We start from the raw sequence: 16384 nt of genomic DNA on the forward strand, positions 1-16384 counted from the left end.
TAAAACTTAGTCAACAAAACACACCTGTGTCTCATTGAAGTCCTTCACCCCCACGCAGTAAACAGAGGCACCAAGACTTCTGGAGCGGTTGGCCTGTCAAATATGCACAGATTCACAGCAAAAACAGGAAGAAGCTCAACACCTGGCTTCAATTACACCTCTGCATTGCATAATATCATCCAAAACATAGTTAAATAAAGTTCGTGTTTATCTGGCCTCTAATGAGATTTTACAAGAAATTGGGCAACACCATGTTCCTGGTGAATAATATTATTCAGACATCATATGACAAAAAAAATGTCACACAGATGCCAGAATGCCAAACAGAACACACAAGCCAAATAGTTAGTTTACAAGCATTAATGCCTGTGGCTTTTTGGTGCCAAGTCTGACAGTGAATGACAATCTAAGACCTCCCACAGCCAACTAGTGGAACATTTCCAGCTACTGGAAATGTCAGCTTCACTTCATCCCCGCTGTCAACATGTGTCTGAGCGCACTCAAAGTGGATTAAAGCCTCTGGCTGTATACCTCCACCTGTAGTGCCTGAATGGTCTGAAGAGCAAATAAATCCTTGGATCCCAGTGCAGATGTGAGGAGAATGACTGGGTTTTATGGGATGTATAAATTTGACTGATGCTCTGACCCCGCTTTTCCAGACTAAAGTAAAAGGATCAAAGTGGTGATGTATAGGGTGTCGGTGTTTGATCTGCTCCATCACATGCTCAGTCACACGATTCACCTGGTTATAATTTATGTGGCCCATTTGATCTCTCTTTGTCTCTCTCACCTCTCTCTCAGCGTAGTAGAAAAGATCCTCGTGCAGCTCTCCATCTGTCAGAGCTATGATAACACTGGCAGTGCGAACACCTGCTGACAGAGAGAATTTGGTCACCCCTGCCGCAATTCCATACTCTTTTCCCCCATTGCAAATAACCATGCAGCATTGATAAGATTACTGCTGTTTTTGCAAAATCTACTTGCTTTTTATAATTATGAGTTTCATCCTTGAAGGTCTCCTATTCAAAATTGAACACAGTTATTCACATAGGCAATTCCAAGTCAAGGAGCAAAACCAAGGTGTTATTTAAAGCTGGGGTAGGCAGTTTTATTTTTGCATCTAATTTGAGGACATTGTAATTGAAGTAGTCTGAACGAACACTAGACCTCTGCACCTCCTTGTGGCTATGTTTTCAGGATTTATAAAATTTAGGCCACAATGAGAGACTTTGGCCAGTCACATGACATTGCGGAGAGAGAGCGTTCCTGTTGGCTGCACTGCAAATGCAGATGGGAAGGCATATCCCTTCAGTGAAAGTCTAATTCAATGGTGGAAAATCCTGCAGAAAAAGATGCTATTTCAGCTACAACAACTGGCTACACTGCAAAGCAACTGCAAAAAATAAAGACGGGCTTATCAAAAAGATCAAAAGAGCAACCAAGCTGATGTCACAGAGTGACGACATGTAGTCACTGGTGGGCAAAACACCTGGTCAATTGACAAGGAAATACAACATTAGCACCTTAACCATGGTGCAAACTTGTTTAGTAATACAGTGTACAAGTAGATGGGAGAGGGATAGCAGAATATCATGACATGGATTTCCTCCTGAACATCAACATGAAAGAAAATACAGATGGATAACAGCTGTGAAAAGGGAGAACTGCGCTGACTAGAGGTCCTTTTTGTCTTTTCCCAGAATACTGCCTGTCCCAGCTTTAAGTCAATGGATCCCACTCAGTCACCTCAGTCAAGTCAACTCGGTCACCTCATTTAAGGTTAATAAGTGCCCTTAAGCTGTGAGCAGGTTGTTTAATTTGAATACTTAGTTGGCATGAAGCCATCCAGTGTTTCAAAAAAAGGAAGACAAAAATGTCAGCATTTTTCTACTGCAATTTGATGCAGCATTTAATTTATTTTTATCACTATTTTTCCCGCTAACTTTTTAATCTTCTCACAACCCCTCAGATGTATCTTGTGACCACCATGGACATCCCTGTAGCTGGGAACCACTGACTTGCTGTGATGCAAATACCCACAGAATTGGTCATACATTCAAAAAAGTTTTGGTTTATCCTTAGTTGCTTGTGAAAATTGACTTGAATTTACTGTGTTTTGCTAATGTAGGCATATAAAAGTAATACATACCTTCAGTGTTTCCATAATATATTTGCTCACTGGCCTGTGACAAAAAAGAAAAGCCAGTTTGAAAGACTATCTATCTAGTTGCATGCAGTGCATAGAGGAACTGATCCATGCTCAAACACAACAGCCGTGTTTGTTCTGGAGCCAGTATTGAGATAAAGCAGATGCCAGCTTGGAATTGGATATGCAGAGGCTGCTCACCCTCAGTATGCCCTCATGCATGAAGGTGTCTCCCCCTGGAAGAACCCTCTGGAGCTCCTCTAGACCTTTACGAATGCGTTCCCTGAGCAAACATACAGAAGACGAGGTAATCCACATTGTTGATAATCCAATCAAATTGAAAATATTTATTTTGTCAGATTCATTTGTGAACATACTTTTGACTACAACCAGACACTGCGAGGCGTGGTAACAGAATAATGGTTTCCATAAGTGCAGAATTTGCAGAAAATACCAGCAATGTGTAACAGATGAATAGATTGAAACAGTACTGGTTTGTATTGGCTCGAGAAACTCTCACGCAGATAGACAGGAAATGAGCCCTTTGCAGAATAAGATATGAGGGAAGCAGTGAAACAGTGAAAATATTTTGTGACGCTCAGCTGAGGAAAGATTAGACACATAAATTGCCCACAATGTGTCAGACACCACATGATGAATTAGCTGTCCAGACCAGCAACACTATAGACAGATCACAGCGAGGGAAAGTATCTGTCTGGAATCTTCTGGGTCGTGAAAATGAAGGATCATAACTGTGTGGCGTGTGTCCATATCTGGCGTTAGACTCATTCCACTCAGCTGCGTGGCAAAAAAGCTAAGGATTAAAGGCAGTTTTGAGGGGATCTGCACCCACCTGTCTTCTGTCAGGCTCATCAAGATCCTTCCCTCAGTGGAGAACACAATGAAGGACATCCGCAACTGTGGACTGTGGCAAGGAGAAGAGAAAATTACACTCTGTTGGATCAGTGATCATTTCTTGTAACATATTTTCCCACAGACACTTGATGACACAGTTATGATTTTTACCTAAGGAATTTATGAGCTAGATGTTCAACAAAGTTGTAGATTTCTGTCCAGTGATTCTGCACACTCCCAGATCTGAGGAGAGAAAAGCCAAGTTAATAACGATACATGATCTCTTCTCTGTGCCCATGTTTGAGTGTTGCCAAATTAACAGTAGACCATGGACACATTATGGAACAGACATTCAGACAGCCTCACACACCTTTCAGTTAGAAGCAAGACCCCCAGAATAAAAGAGATCAAAAACATGACGATTTTATTTGCATAGTCATTTCATGTCTCTTTGTAATCATTTTGTGTCTCTTTGGGGTCATCTTATGTCTTTTTGTAGTTGCTTTGCTTCTTTTTGTAGTCCTGCTGCATCCCTTTGTAGATATTTTATGTCTCTTTGTAGTTGTTTTGAGTCTACGTGTGGTCTTTGACTCCACTTGTAATAGCTTTATGTCTTTGTGGTCCTTTTGTGTCTCTTTGTAATTACTTTGGGTTTCTTTGTAGTTGCTTTGCATCTCTTTGCAGTCCTTTTGTATACCTTTGTTGATATTTTATGTCTCTTACATCTCTGTGGTAGTTTTGTGTATCTTTGTAGTAACATGTCTTTGCAGTGTTTTTGTGTCTCAAGTGGTCGTTTTGCCTGTCTTTGCAATCATTGCACCCCTGACCCCTGGGCCTGTGCCCAGTAGGTCAGTAATCCATGCATGGTATAGACCTCTAACTGGAGAGAGAACAGCAAGAGCCTGCATGAGTAAATGCTTTGGCAGCACAGCTGGTTTATTCTAAGGAATAGCAATGATGTCGCGCTCCTCAGATTACTGGTAACGTCTTTATAATGCACCTGCAATTATACCAGTGTTACTGGAGTCAGATAAATGAACCCTCATTAAGCCCTCATGTGACCAACCCTGTGATCTCAACTAGGTCAGTGTGCATGTTAATCGTCCTGCACTCCACTCCCTTTCTGCTGATGAACTTCAAACTGACCTGGCACTGTTCACATTCTTACTTGATGTTTTTAATGGATTGTAAAGCATCAGCCACAAAGTACTCTGTATCCTGCTCTGTTAGGAAAGTAAGATAAATGGCTAAAAGATTTAGGAGGAGGGAAGCTTCTTGGTCATGTATCATCTAATCTAATTATCTAATTGTCCGTAGAGATCAATATATGGGTACATCAGGTTAATAAAGAACAGTTTGCGAGCTTGCATGTATCAGTGATGATGCTTATCATTTAAACTGTTTTTATAACCCCACACCCCCCCTGAAACATTTCTCAAAACACCTATTTTTCCACTGTTACCATGACACAAGTCCCAGCACAAACAGCCCAGCCAACACGCTGAAACACTGGAACATCTGCATGTAATGGAGAAAGGGCAGTGCAAAGACGAAGAGGAGAGAAGAGGAGAGAAGAGGAGGAGAAGAGGGATCAGGCAGATACTGCAAGAGTACAGTGAGGGCAGGTGGAGGACATCACTGCTAAAATGCAGTGGAGTGAGCTAAGATCCCACCTGGAGAGAAGACAGGAAAATAAAAGTACAAGGAACAGCTAATGCAGTGAATTGATGCCCACCAGGTCACACATGCAATATAAATCTGTGTCGTTAAAACATGGCTCATGCTTAAAATTACTCTCTGTTATGCACAATTGTGTAATTTCTGCTTGGAGTAACATCAGTGTGCAGAGAGGTGGCACTGGCATGTAATGTAGGACAACTGGAAAATCCATCACCATCTCCGGAGGGAGCGCTACAGAGACAGGAAGCCTGCAATCCTCCAATCCCATCTTCCAGATAAGAAAAAATGAGGAGTTGGATGATACATCTGTTGTTGACCTAGTTGGCAAACACTCTGGCTTGTAATAAAAAACAAGTAGTTTTAAGCCAGGTTTGCAAAACACAAATGTCATAAGGTAAGTGCTCTGTTCCAGTCCAAAGGCAACAGCCTGGGTAAGTTAACTGTCAGTGCCAGAGGAGCTGTGCGCGTGTTTATCTACAATATACCGGCTTTCTCTTTAAGTCCCAGTCAGGAAAACTCAGGTAAACACTGCTTGTGCATAACACTGACCCCTTTTGAGAAACAGCTTTCACATGACTGGCTTTGTGGATGAGATTGCTCAATTTCTGTTTAGCTAAAGTTGTAGAGCATGGAAATTGAATTAACAAATGCAACATGTATAACCCCCCAGATAACTGCACAAATTATAAGAAATTAAAGGAAGCATAAGCCTCATCAAAATGTAATCAGTATGATCAAGTAAATGTTCAGTGTGGTTGTTTGGATCAGGGGCCCATAGTGCATGGCTAAAGGAGACACAGAGGCCACCAAAAACCAGGTTAGATAAACATGGAAACTGTGTCTAAATCAAGACTGACGTATCCAACTTTGCAGGGAGCCCAAACATCCTCTGCTGGGATACACAGACTGTGTTAGAGCTCTAAGAGAGAAGAGGAGATTTGAGGATACACTTAGCAGCAATTCTGGATAAAAACTGCCCACGTGGTAAATGTTATGTTAATGAGGATGATCACCAAACACAACAGGCAGCCACAGTGCTTGCAGCCTGTGTAGCCCTGCAGCTGACTGATGAATGGGGGAACACCTAACACAGCACTAACCGTTACCATCTGTAATGTTCATCATATGCCAAGCTGAAATGTAGATCAAGGCCTATCAAAACAATGCTTCACCGGCCCATTCATCCATTTTCCTGCATGATATGACACCAGGGGGCGTCCCGATGACAGAAATGGGGATGACATCATGAAAACATTTTTGGCAGACCATGATGGGAGAAGCTCCAAAACAATATAGAATATTTCATATGAACTTCATGCATTCCCAATCATGCATAAAGTACCTATTTTGAGGCTGTAAGCAGAGACAGATGAGTGGAATATTCAAGTCAGGCTCAGCTGGTGGAGAGAAATACACATTTTTTTCATAATCTAAAATTAATGTTGTTTTTATTCACTCATTAACTTACATACATCATAGACATTAACATGACTGACTTTCACTTGCCAACAGAGCCAATTCTATTCATCCACCCTCTCTTAAGACAGTCAGGTAATGTGTATCAGGTAACTCACTTGTCCAAAACAAAGTAGAGATCAAAGCCTCCAAAGCATGAGGATGACCCAGCCTGCCTTCTGTCCTGGTTCGGTCCAGCATTGCCAGCAGTGAGAACAACCAGCGCAGCACCAAACACCACTGGAAACCAGGAGCTTCTGCTCCAGCACAAAGGCATTATTCTGAAGGCTGCAGAAAATCTCATAAAACCAACTTCAGTAAAGGAAAAGTTGGTTTAAAGAAGTTGCAAAGTTAATCCTCCTTGCTGATTCTTCTTTCAATCCTCCACGGACGTCTCCAGCATAAAAAAAGCAATAATCCAAAGGAGAGCAGTGAGTGTCACTAAGAAGTGGAGGGGAGAGAGAGAAAGCATGAGTGTTGTGGCTCTCACTGTTGTTGGGACCCTCTCATCACTGGCTCCGACACAGCATGCACAAAAGATGAGAAGAGCTCCACAACCTCCCACTCTTGCTGCTTTTTGTTAATGACAAGACCATGCAACAGAGAGATCCTCACACACTGGATGTCTTAAGAGTCTTTGCAAAACTCTCTTTGTTTTTTACAGCTCTCTCTCTCTCTCTCTCTCTCTCTCTCTCTCTTTCTCTCTCTCTCTCATCCTCTGTGTCTCTCTCTCTGTCTCTCTCTCTGCAGAGAGTGATGAAGACAATACAGTGGAAACACCAGAATCTGCTGGCTTGTCCTGCCGCCTAGTGGTGATACGTTGCAAGAGGCTTAAAACATCAGCCCGTTAAGTATAAACTCTGTGACCCCAAGTACTGTAACACTGCTGTAAACACTACCTTTGTGAAGCCTGTTGTGCAGCGGCCCCCACAGAAATTTTTCATTGAGGTGGCCAGATGGGGCCACTAAAAATCTTGAGGTGGCACACCAGATCAAATCCACAAGCCATAACCAAATTACAGGAGTTCTATTATACTGTAAAAGTTAATAGGCTGACTGAAAACTGTGTCAATATGTGAGTGAAGGAATCACATACTCATATACTTTGATTTCTTATCCTGCAGTTAATATTACTAATTATCTGATGTGCACAGACTAATAGCAGTACAGTTAACATTTTAAGTTCCACAACAGTCATGTTTTAATGTGCAATTTATCTACATGTTAGGTGATTCCAATATAGAGCTTTAATTTGAAGGAGAACAAGCAACAAATCATTTGCTGAGACTGGTGAGTACCCACAGAGCCCATTTCCATTCAGATATCTTAAGGTGGGAGTGCAAGGGTCACATTTGACCATACCATTGGAGCATTGTTTAGCCCCCCCCCCCAACTATCAACCTTCACCCTCGCTTAAAAAATGAACATAAGCACACCACGGCCTCATGTTGGCCTCCAATTACTTTAGCCAGAGGGGTCCAGTTGGGGGGCCAGCAATTGTATCAGAGAAACTGTGTCAGAGAGATGTTGACTCATCTCTGATTTTAATTTCTAGCTTGCCATGGTGTTGTTTTGGATTGCACTATAATGAAGTATCGACCACATATGTAGAGAAATGGGTGCAAAGAGTTTGGGAAACACAGAAACTAGATGACCTATATCCCTTTTGTTCCTTTAATGCTTGGTCCTATGTGATTTATTTTATGTGAGCACTGTGATATCTGCAAGTCCCTCAAAATGACATCATTGGGAAGTTCCTACTGGCTGCTGTTCTAAGCCACCCCTGCCGCTTACATTTCTCTGCAGGAGTAGGTTTGAGTCAGAGGAAAGAGTGACTGTTTGTGGACACAGAGGATTTTAAATGTTGGAATTCGGCACATTTAGCACACAAGCAGACACACAAAGATAATAAAGAAAAAAGTTCTGCTTGGTTATCTGTTTATCAGTTTTTCTTCTGTTTTTCTCACTACCTACAGCATGTTGCTCTGTATATTTTGCATATTCACACGCTGAGAGTTCCTCTTAGAAGAAGAAGAAAATAAATACTTTGTCAATCCTGAGGGAAAATTCAACTTTTTCACTGTGTTGTCATATACACACAGGCCCAAAATGCACACACATGCACAAACAGGACCTAAACATGCATTAAATGGAGAGATGTCAGAGTGAGAGGCCCATGGAGGGGTGCCCCGAGCAGTTGGGGGTTCTGTGCCTTGCTCAAGGACACCTCAGCAGTGCCCAGGAGGTGAAATGGCACCTGTTGAGCTACCAGCCCATGCTCCGTACTTGCTCCAGATGGGGGCGTGAGCCAGTGATACTCCAGTTCCCAACCCAGGTCCCGATGGACTAAGCTACTGTCGCCCCAAAGATGTTCTTTTGTGTCAGATTTGAATTAGAATTTTGAACTTTCTTGCAGATTTGAATTCATGCAAGACTGGTAAAAAAATGAGTGCACAAATCAATAATCTCTAATTCTAAGATTGCACACAGCAAACTGTAGAGTAGTATGAGCTTCAATGACTCCATCTCAATCAAACAAGTTGCACAACTCCTCTCTATAAGCAAGATGGCATGGCACAATGGAAAGCAGTTGCTTTACTTGGTAGGGTTGAATCAATCAGTCATCGATCAACTATTTTCAATCATATCTAGGACAGTGGCAGGACATATACTAAACAATATCACTTCCCTTGTCCAAGAACAAAGTGGCCACAGGGTTGTTCTCGTTGAAAACCTATCTACAAGCTCATGAGTCCTGAAAATGAGTCATGCCTACCAGTAAAATGATTACACACATAATAATAAGATATAAAAAAGCAAGTACTACTGTACTGTTACTAATATGGCCATAGACAAACCATGTCAAAATCACACTGTAATACTTACTTTTGCCCAGATGCAGCCAGTTGTTGGAGACACAATTCACTCTGAAATGTCGGATTTACTCAGAGTACAAACGGTCTGTCGTTGGCCTGGGTCAATACTAAAATTTCAGGTCATAGTTATCCTGGCCAAAATAATCGCAATTCACGATTTCATCTTGATAATCATCAAATGTTGCTTGCATCTTAAAATGTCATGAAACCATATTGGAATCACTTTAACTCTAATTTTATTCAGAAAAAAACATTGCATCACAAACAGGACACACATGTTAAAAAGCATTTCAACTATTCAAAATAGCATCATATCTTTCAATATGACATATGCCAGTGCTTGATTGAGATTTTTTGTCTTTTATGAGGTTGGTGTGTATGCAGCCTGTTTTTTGCAGGTTCTCTTTTATTGTTGGTTGCCCAGCAGTCTATAGTGCTGCTGGACACAACATTCATGATTATAACGATAATAGAAATTCACTATAAAAATGTTCTTCAGATGCAGTATTTTAATTAATATATTAGCGTATAGTACTGTAATTTAAACCTCTGGTCTCACATTTGGCTTGAGCTTTCCTGTAAATGTCACTGCCAGGAAACTGGAGGAGATGGGTCTCAGTTTTGCTTATGATGATTCTTCAGCAGGTTTTTGTCCACCCGGGTCATGGCTGGCTGTTTGAAGACTGCTGACACTTTGATCAAGACCAGCAGGATGGAAGCTGACACAGTTGCTTGCCCGCCAACAGTGTGCATCTACTGCTAGCTCACCTAGCACTACTGAGCCAATGTTACAGCTCAGCCGAGGAAGATGGCATCAGTGTTTTCATCTAACACTGTCAAGAGCATGAGCATCTCATCCATGAGCAGATGCACGCCTCCTTCAGCGTAGTGAAACAATTAGTGGGGATAGTTTGGTAGAAAGAAAATAGTTCCTAAAAAGCTCAATGGATTATCTTGAATAACCAGGTCATGATTTCTGTAAAGAGACATTGCTGTTGAGTTTTTCAAATGTATTTTGTTTGGCGCTCTGAGCACCACAAGCTAAGTGCCATCTAGTTCCATTACATTCAACAGAAGGCAGACATCTCTACAGCCGATATCTCCAACACTCAGCAAGTCACACCAAACAATCTAGACTGATAGATACCACTACAGAGGAAGAAAAACTATTTTTTATTTTGGGTTGAGCCATCATTGAACATTCTTGGTAACCAGAATCATTTCTCCTATCCATGGGAGAAACTGGAACTTCTGTTTCTGTATGTGGACAGCTTTGTGTGTTTAGATGAGGAAGGGATTTTTGGGGGGAAAACCATCTAATATTGTTTATTTAATATTTATGTGTTTTAGCTGCCTTTAACAAATTCCAACATTTCCAATAAGTCCTAGCTAGTGGCGTGCTAAATGTCTCAGCTCGAGTCCTTTCTGAGCAAGTTGAGGAATGATAGTTAGAAGTTCTTAGCCAGTAGAGATTGTGACTGGACAGATCAAAAAATGACTTTAGAAGAGAGCATGGCTGAGTTTTATAGGGAACCAGGTAATAATGACGGAAATTCTCACACTGCCATACTTCATGGAAGCTGCTGTTTTCTCCTGTGCCTCTTCTATGCAAATATTACTAAACTGATTTATTCATTCATTCATTTGAAATGTCATGTGTCGCGGTATTTTATTTTAAATTTCCGGCAGCTTTGCTTCCTGTTTGGTCGTGTGTTACAGTCAAAACAGTGTTCCCTGGTGAGAAGCCAGTGAGGGATCACATCTGCATGCCTCTCGCTCTCTCTCCAGTTCAATAACAACAGAAGAGAGGGAAAAAATGAATTCACACCTTAAAACCACTCAGAACAAGGACTTTATCACTTTCCTTTTCCACCACGAACAGGACATAGTACGGATGGGTCGTCCTTCTTGTGCACTATGTATTCACAAGCCTCCGGGTCAAAAACTTTCACGCAGTAGTCAGGGAATCCCACGGGGATTGAGAACCTGCAAATGCATAAAAACAGTAGTATGTATGGATACCAATGTGATGAGTTATTTATCTTTCTACTTAAAAACAGAAATGTTGTAATCTGTGTATATACCCAGTGCAACACCGACTGCAAGTACAGTCCATGCATCGACTGTTTCTCCATGAAGATCCGACAGCATGCCACGTCTCATCCACATCGTCCTGACAATGGGTCATGTCTATAGATGGAAAGAAAAAGTGGTAAATGTTTTTCAAGATTCATATATACATCATGAATACTGTATGTCTGCATGTAGATATGTGTTTTTTTCTTTTACCAGGTTTCATGACCTTGTGGTGGCAGGCTCCATTGGACAGTGGTGCCAAAGCACAAAGCAGAAAAGCCAGAGCCAAATATTTCTTTATGGAGAAAAAACAGAAACAAACAACACATTTTAAAACCATTCTCTTCTCCTCCATGATTGACATTACTTTATCCCTTCAAAACACAAAAACAGCTCCAAACAAACAATTGTGACCAAATCTCATAACTCATCCATTTTAAAACTCACCATAGCGGCAGTCAGACTCATCCGGTTTGAACTGTGTTAAGTTGAGAGGATAAAATATATTGTATTTTTTAATGAGCAACTCTGTCTCTTAAACAGTGTGTCTGCATGGACCTTTGGAATCAAATAAGGGGAGTGGAGGGTGGAGGGGAGGTCAGTTTACTGGAAGAGGTCACCACTATTTGTATTTGCCTGAACACAACAAATAAAGAAATAGACGATACAGTGTACAAAGTCATTTGAAGTCATTTTTAAGATCTGAAAAACGCTCCCATGAATCATGTCTACTTTTATCTGACTTTTTCGAGTCATAATGTCTCAGTCTTTGGTTGGTGGAGCGCCAACATGGTCTAAAAGGTTTCTGTTTTTCTTTCTCTTACAGAGTTGTGCTAAAAGTAGTAGCAGAGTAGAGTAAACCATGAAGAAATTTAATAGTATTTCTTTATTCATTTGAAATTGTATTAGTGGCTTTTTATTTTCGATTCTTGCTCAAACAACAACAACAACAAAAGAAAATAGATGCAACATACAGACCACTCAAAACACTGGCTCCATCACTTCCTCAATACTCCACCACAAACAGGACATAGTACGGATGGGTCGTCCTTCTTGTGCACTATGTATTCACAAGCCTCCGGGTCAAAAACTTTCACGCAGTAGTCAGGGAATCCCACGGGGGTTGAGAACCTGCAAATGCATAAAACAGTAGTATGTATGGATACCAATGTGATGAGTTATTTATCTTTCTACTTAAAAACAGAAATGTTGTAATCTGTGTACATACCCAGTGCAACACCCACTGCAAGTACAGTCCATGCATCGACTGTTTCTCCATGAAGATCCGACAGCATGCCACGTCCCATCCACATCGTCCTGACAATGGGTCATGTCTATGGGTGGACAGAAAAAGTAGTAAATGTTTTCAAGATTTATATATATATTCATCCTAGATACTGTATGTCTGCATGTAGATATGTGTTTTTTTCTTTTACCAGGTTTCATGACCTTGTGGTGGCAGGCTCCATTGGACAGTGGTGCCAAAGCACAAAGCAGAAAAGCCAGAGCCAAATATTTCTTTATGGAGAAAATAAAACAGAAACAAACAACACATTTTAAAACCACTCTCTTCACCTCCATGATTGACATTACTTTATCCCTTCAAAACACAAAAACAGCTCCAAACAAACAATTGTGACCAAATCTCATAACTCATCCATTTTAAAACTCACCATAGCGGCAGTCAGACTCATCCGGTTTGAATTGTGTTTAGGTGAGAGGATAAAATATATTGTATTTTTTAATGAGCAACTCTTAAACAGTGTGTCTTCACGGACCTTTGGAATCAAATAAGGGGAGTGGAGGGTGGAGGGGAGGTCAGTTTACTGGAAGAGGTCACCACTATTTGTATTTGCCTGAACACAACAAATAAAGAAATAGACGATACAGTGTACAAAGTCATTTGAAGTCATTTTTAAGATCTGAAAAACGCTCCCATGAATCATGTCTACTTTTATCTGACTTTTTCGAGTCATAATGTCTCAGTCTTTGGTTGGTGGAGCGCCAACATGGTCTAACATGGTTTCTGTTTTTCTCTCTCTTACAGAGTTGTGCTAAAAGTAATAGCAGAGTAGAGTAGAGTACACCATGAAGAAATTTAATAGTATTTTTTCATTCATTTCAAATTGCATTATTGCTTTTTATTTTCGATTCTTGCTCGAACAACAACAACAAAAGAAAATAGATGCAATGTATAGACCACTCAAAACACTGACTCCATCACTTCCTCATTACTCCACCACGAACAGGACATAGTACGGATGGGTTGTCCTTGTGCACTACAAGCCTCCGGGTCAAAAACTTTCACGCAGTAGCCAACAAGAGGGATTGAGAACCTGCAAACACAGAGTTCAACAGAATATGTAGAGCATGAATTTGACAGTGACCGCAGAGCACAAAGCAGCAAAGTCACAGCCAAATATTTCTTCACAGGAGCAAAGAACATCACAGTTTTCAAGGACAGGTCTATCTTGAAACAAAACTCACATGCCCATGTGTACATTGACAGTTATTGGTGGCTGTGATCATTCCTTCTATCCATATTGGCCGTGAAGGTCTCAGTTTTGTAGTAGATCTGGAAATCTAACATGATTCCAACAAAAGAGACGGGGTAGTAAACTATACTATTCAGTGCTATGTTGTTCCTTGGTTCCTCGAGTCTTGTCACTGCTCCCCACCAAGTGACAGGCAGATTTAATTAGGCTATAGCCTGGCTACGTTTTATGAAAGTAAAATCATGAGAATTTTAATAAGTTAAATGGGCAGTGCAATGTGTATTAGAAATGAAAGTGACTTTGACATTTCTTCTAAATGAAATGATTTAGAATGATTTATGATTTTATATGTGCACTGCATTTGATCCATTGGAATTGAAAAAAAGGGCTTTTACATGAACTTCATTTCTATCAGTCTGTAAAATTTAAAAAAAAAAAAAAAAAAGACATTGCGAAAATGAGCCAATGAGCTCAAAACAGCCACCAACAATTATATTCTCAAATTATTTAAGAAATAATAACAGAAACTCACCACGATGACACCAGACTTGTATGATTTGAATGATGGCTGTGAAAATTAGGTTTGTGTTGGAAGCACATAAACCACTATAGGTCATCAGATTATCAATGGACTCGTTTTATTTGGCAGATTACATATGATATATACAACTGTTGGATAGACTGTCATGAAATTTGATGGACATATCCATGCTCCTCTTATGGGTAACTGGATCCCCTGTTTTTTCATCTAGTCATCATCATCAGGATACATTTTCAGTTTGTCCAGTACTTTGGTTGAGGGTGCTAATTTGCAAATGTTTGCAAGCTAACACTTTAAAACTTAAACTTTAAACTTTATTTATTTATATTTTGTTCAAAACACAAGGTGCTTAATCATAAAATGAGAATAGCTACAAGGATATGAAACACCCTGCGCTAAGATGGTGAACATGACAAACATTATAGCCTACCTTCCAAATGTCAGCATGTTAGCATTGCAATTGTCAACATTTTGCCATGCTGGTATTAGCATTTAACTAAAAGAAACACTATGTTTATGTACAGCCCCACAGTATTGGGCTTTATAAAACTGAAATTAAAATTGAAACTGAAACATCTGGTGAAGTCTGCAAACACAAATACAAGTCAGTTTTCTATTATGTTGAAAGGGCACTCCAGAAATTTAGCATTTACCTTTCTTAAAGACGGAAGATCTCAAGAGACAGATTTAAAAATGAATGGTCCAAATCGAAGCAGCAGAGGCTAAGATATTATGACTTTGAATCAAGTGTGCGTCAAGCTCCAAAAACAATGGATCCTACATTTCCCATAATACAACTGAACAGTGTCTTCTGTGACCCCGCCCACGCCTCCAAAAACCCCACAGCTCAAGTTTTTAAGGGAGGCTTCCTGTTAAAAATGTCCAACCTAAGATAACTCTGATGACATCATTGATGTTATTCTTTCAAACTTTGGAAAGTTTCCTGCAGAGCCACATAAAACATTATACAACTGTTTACACATCCTGCGTAGTAGCTACTTCTGTGAGTAACCGATTTAAACTGGTTAAAATCAGTGGAGTGCCCTTTAACATGGTTTGTGTTCTTTAGGAAATGATTTTCTTTCTAATACAAAGTTATGCAAAAAATAAATATTGAAGAAAGTTATGATTTATGTATTTATTCATCTGAATTTCATTCACAGCATATTTAATTTTCAATTTACTGCAGCTGTGCCTCCTGCTTAATCGTATCTCACAACCAACAAAACAGGTGGTGTTTCTTGGTGAGAAGCCAGTGAGGGATCACACCTGCATGCCTCTCGCTCTCTCCCCCGAGTAAATACTTCAGACCTTCAGACCACCCATTACTTCCCCACTGCGCCAAAAATTGGACATAGTACAGATGGGTCGTCCTTCTTGTGTACTATGTATTCACAAGCCTCTGAGTCAAAAACTGACACACACTCATCAGGGATCCGTATGGGGGTTGAATACCTGCAAATACACAGCAAATACACAGTTAACAGTAGAATATGTAAATACAGATATAACTTTAGTAACTGTGATCTGTGTACTTACCCACTGCAACACCCACTGCAAGTACAGTCCATGCATCGACTGTTTCTCCATGAAGATCCGACAGCATGCCACGTCCCATCCGCATCGTCCTGACAATGGGTCATGTCTATGGGTGGACAGAAAAAGTAGTAAATGTTTTCAAGATTTATATATATATTCATCCTAGATACTGTATGTCTGCATGTAGATATGTGCTTTTCTCCTTTACCTGGATCCACCTCCTTCTGGAAGCAGTATGCATTGGACAGTGGTGCCAAAGCACAAAGCAGAAAAGCCAGAGCCAAATATTTCTTTATGGAGAAAATAAAACAGAAACAAACAACACATTTTAAAACCACTCTCTCCTCCTCCATGATTGATATTACTTTCTCATAAAATCTCATAACTCATCAGTTTTAAAACTCACCATAGTGGCAGTCAGACTCGTCCGGTTTGAATTGTGTTTAGGTAAGAGGATAAAATATATAGTTTTTTAGTGAGGGGCTCTGTCTTTTAAACAGTGTGTCTTCACAGACCTTTGGAATCAAATAAGGGGAGTGAAGGGTGGAGGGGAGGTCAGTTTACTAGGGAGAGTTCATCACTGTTCCTAGGACATTTGTCCAAAAAAAGAAAACAAAAAACATCCACATTAAAAGTCATTTAAAAAAAATAGGCTAGGTTAATTTTAACATTTGACAAAACATAATTCCTCAGAGTCATATTTAAATGTCTCGGTCTTTTG

The 16384-nt window shown here is 40.2% G+C and overlaps 3 protein-coding genes across 5 annotated transcripts in view; all 3 read right to left on the reverse strand.

The window, feature by feature from the left end:
• Positions 1-6771, reverse strand: part of LOC125890618 (anthrax toxin receptor 1-like) — a 31141-nt gene extending 24370 nt beyond the window's left edge. Inside the window, exons 1-7 of the mRNA XM_049579335.1 lie at positions 6256-6771; positions 3173-3244; positions 3000-3071; positions 2348-2429; positions 2150-2183; positions 791-870; positions 25-93 (exon numbers count right to left, since the gene is read on the reverse strand). Of these exons, the coding sequence (XP_049435292.1) occupies positions 25-93; positions 791-870; positions 2150-2183; positions 2348-2429; positions 3000-3071; positions 3173-3244; positions 6256-6440 (594 nt within the window). The 5' untranslated portion in view covers positions 6441-6771. The remainder of the gene's footprint in view (positions 1-24; positions 94-790; positions 871-2149; positions 2184-2347; positions 2430-2999; positions 3072-3172; positions 3245-6255) is intronic.
• Positions 6772-9357: 2586 nt separating this feature from the next.
• On the reverse strand, positions 9358-13423 carry LOC125890620 (beta-microseminoprotein-like). 3 transcript variants are annotated; one of them, XM_049579339.1, is made up of 4 exons: positions 12762-13423; positions 11302-11383; positions 11097-11202; positions 9358-10998 (listed from the first exon to the last, which is right to left on the reverse strand). In XM_049579339.1, the coding sequence occupies exons 1-4, from the start codon at positions 12780-12782 to the stop codon at positions 10869-10871; spliced, it is 339 nt and encodes a 112-aa protein (XP_049435296.1). In that variant the 5' UTR covers positions 12783-13423; the 3' UTR covers positions 9358-10868. The 3 variants fall into 3 exon arrangements, with proteins under 3 accessions (XP_049435296.1, XP_049435295.1, XP_049435294.1); XM_049579338.1 differs by lacking the exon at positions 11302-11383 and adding an exon at positions 12525-12606; XM_049579337.1 differs by lacking the exon at positions 12762-13423 and adding an exon at positions 11536-11915.
• A 1824-nt stretch (positions 13424-15247) lies between these two features.
• LOC125890622 (beta-microseminoprotein-like) lies at positions 15248-16224 on the reverse strand. The gene is made up of 4 exons (XM_049579340.1): positions 16070-16224; positions 15872-15953; positions 15664-15769; positions 15248-15579 (listed from the first exon to the last, which is right to left on the reverse strand). Exons 1-4 carry the CDS (start codon positions 16070-16072, stop codon positions 15450-15452), a joined length of 321 nt encoding a protein of 106 aa, XP_049435297.1. The 5' UTR covers positions 16073-16224; the 3' UTR covers positions 15248-15449.
• Between the last annotated feature and the right edge of the window lie 160 nt (positions 16225-16384).

Source organism: Epinephelus fuscoguttatus, linkage group LG6 (genome assembly GCF_011397635.1).
Source record: "Epinephelus fuscoguttatus linkage group LG6, E.fuscoguttatus.final_Chr_v1".
Taxonomy (NCBI): domain Eukaryota; kingdom Metazoa; phylum Chordata; class Actinopteri; order Perciformes; family Serranidae; genus Epinephelus; species Epinephelus fuscoguttatus.

What these genes read in the sequence shown, in the direction of transcription:
- LOC125890622 (XM_049579340.1), bottom strand. An exon ending in CCAGAAGGAGGTGGATCCAG is followed by an intron (nt 15,770 to 15,871) that starts GTAAAGGAGAAA and finishes GTCCACCCATAG; the next exon opens with ACATGACCCATTGTCAGGAC. An exon ending in TGCAGTGGGTGTTGCAGTGG is followed by an intron (nt 15,580 to 15,663) that starts GTAAGTACACAG and finishes GTGTATTTGCAG; the next exon opens with GTATTCAACCCCCATACGGA.
- LOC125890620 (XM_049579339.1), bottom strand. Translation starts at nt 12,782, where the DNA reads ATGAGTCTGACTGCCGCTATG. An exon ending in CCACAAGGTCATGAAACCTG is followed by an intron (nt 11,203 to 11,301) that starts GTAAAAGAAAAA and finishes TTCCATCTATAG; the next exon opens with ACATGACCCATTGTCAGGAC. An exon ending in TGCAGTCGGTGTTGCACTGG is followed by an intron (nt 10,999 to 11,096) that starts GTATATACACAG and finishes ATGCATTTGCAG; the next exon opens with GTTCTCAATCCCCGTGGGAT.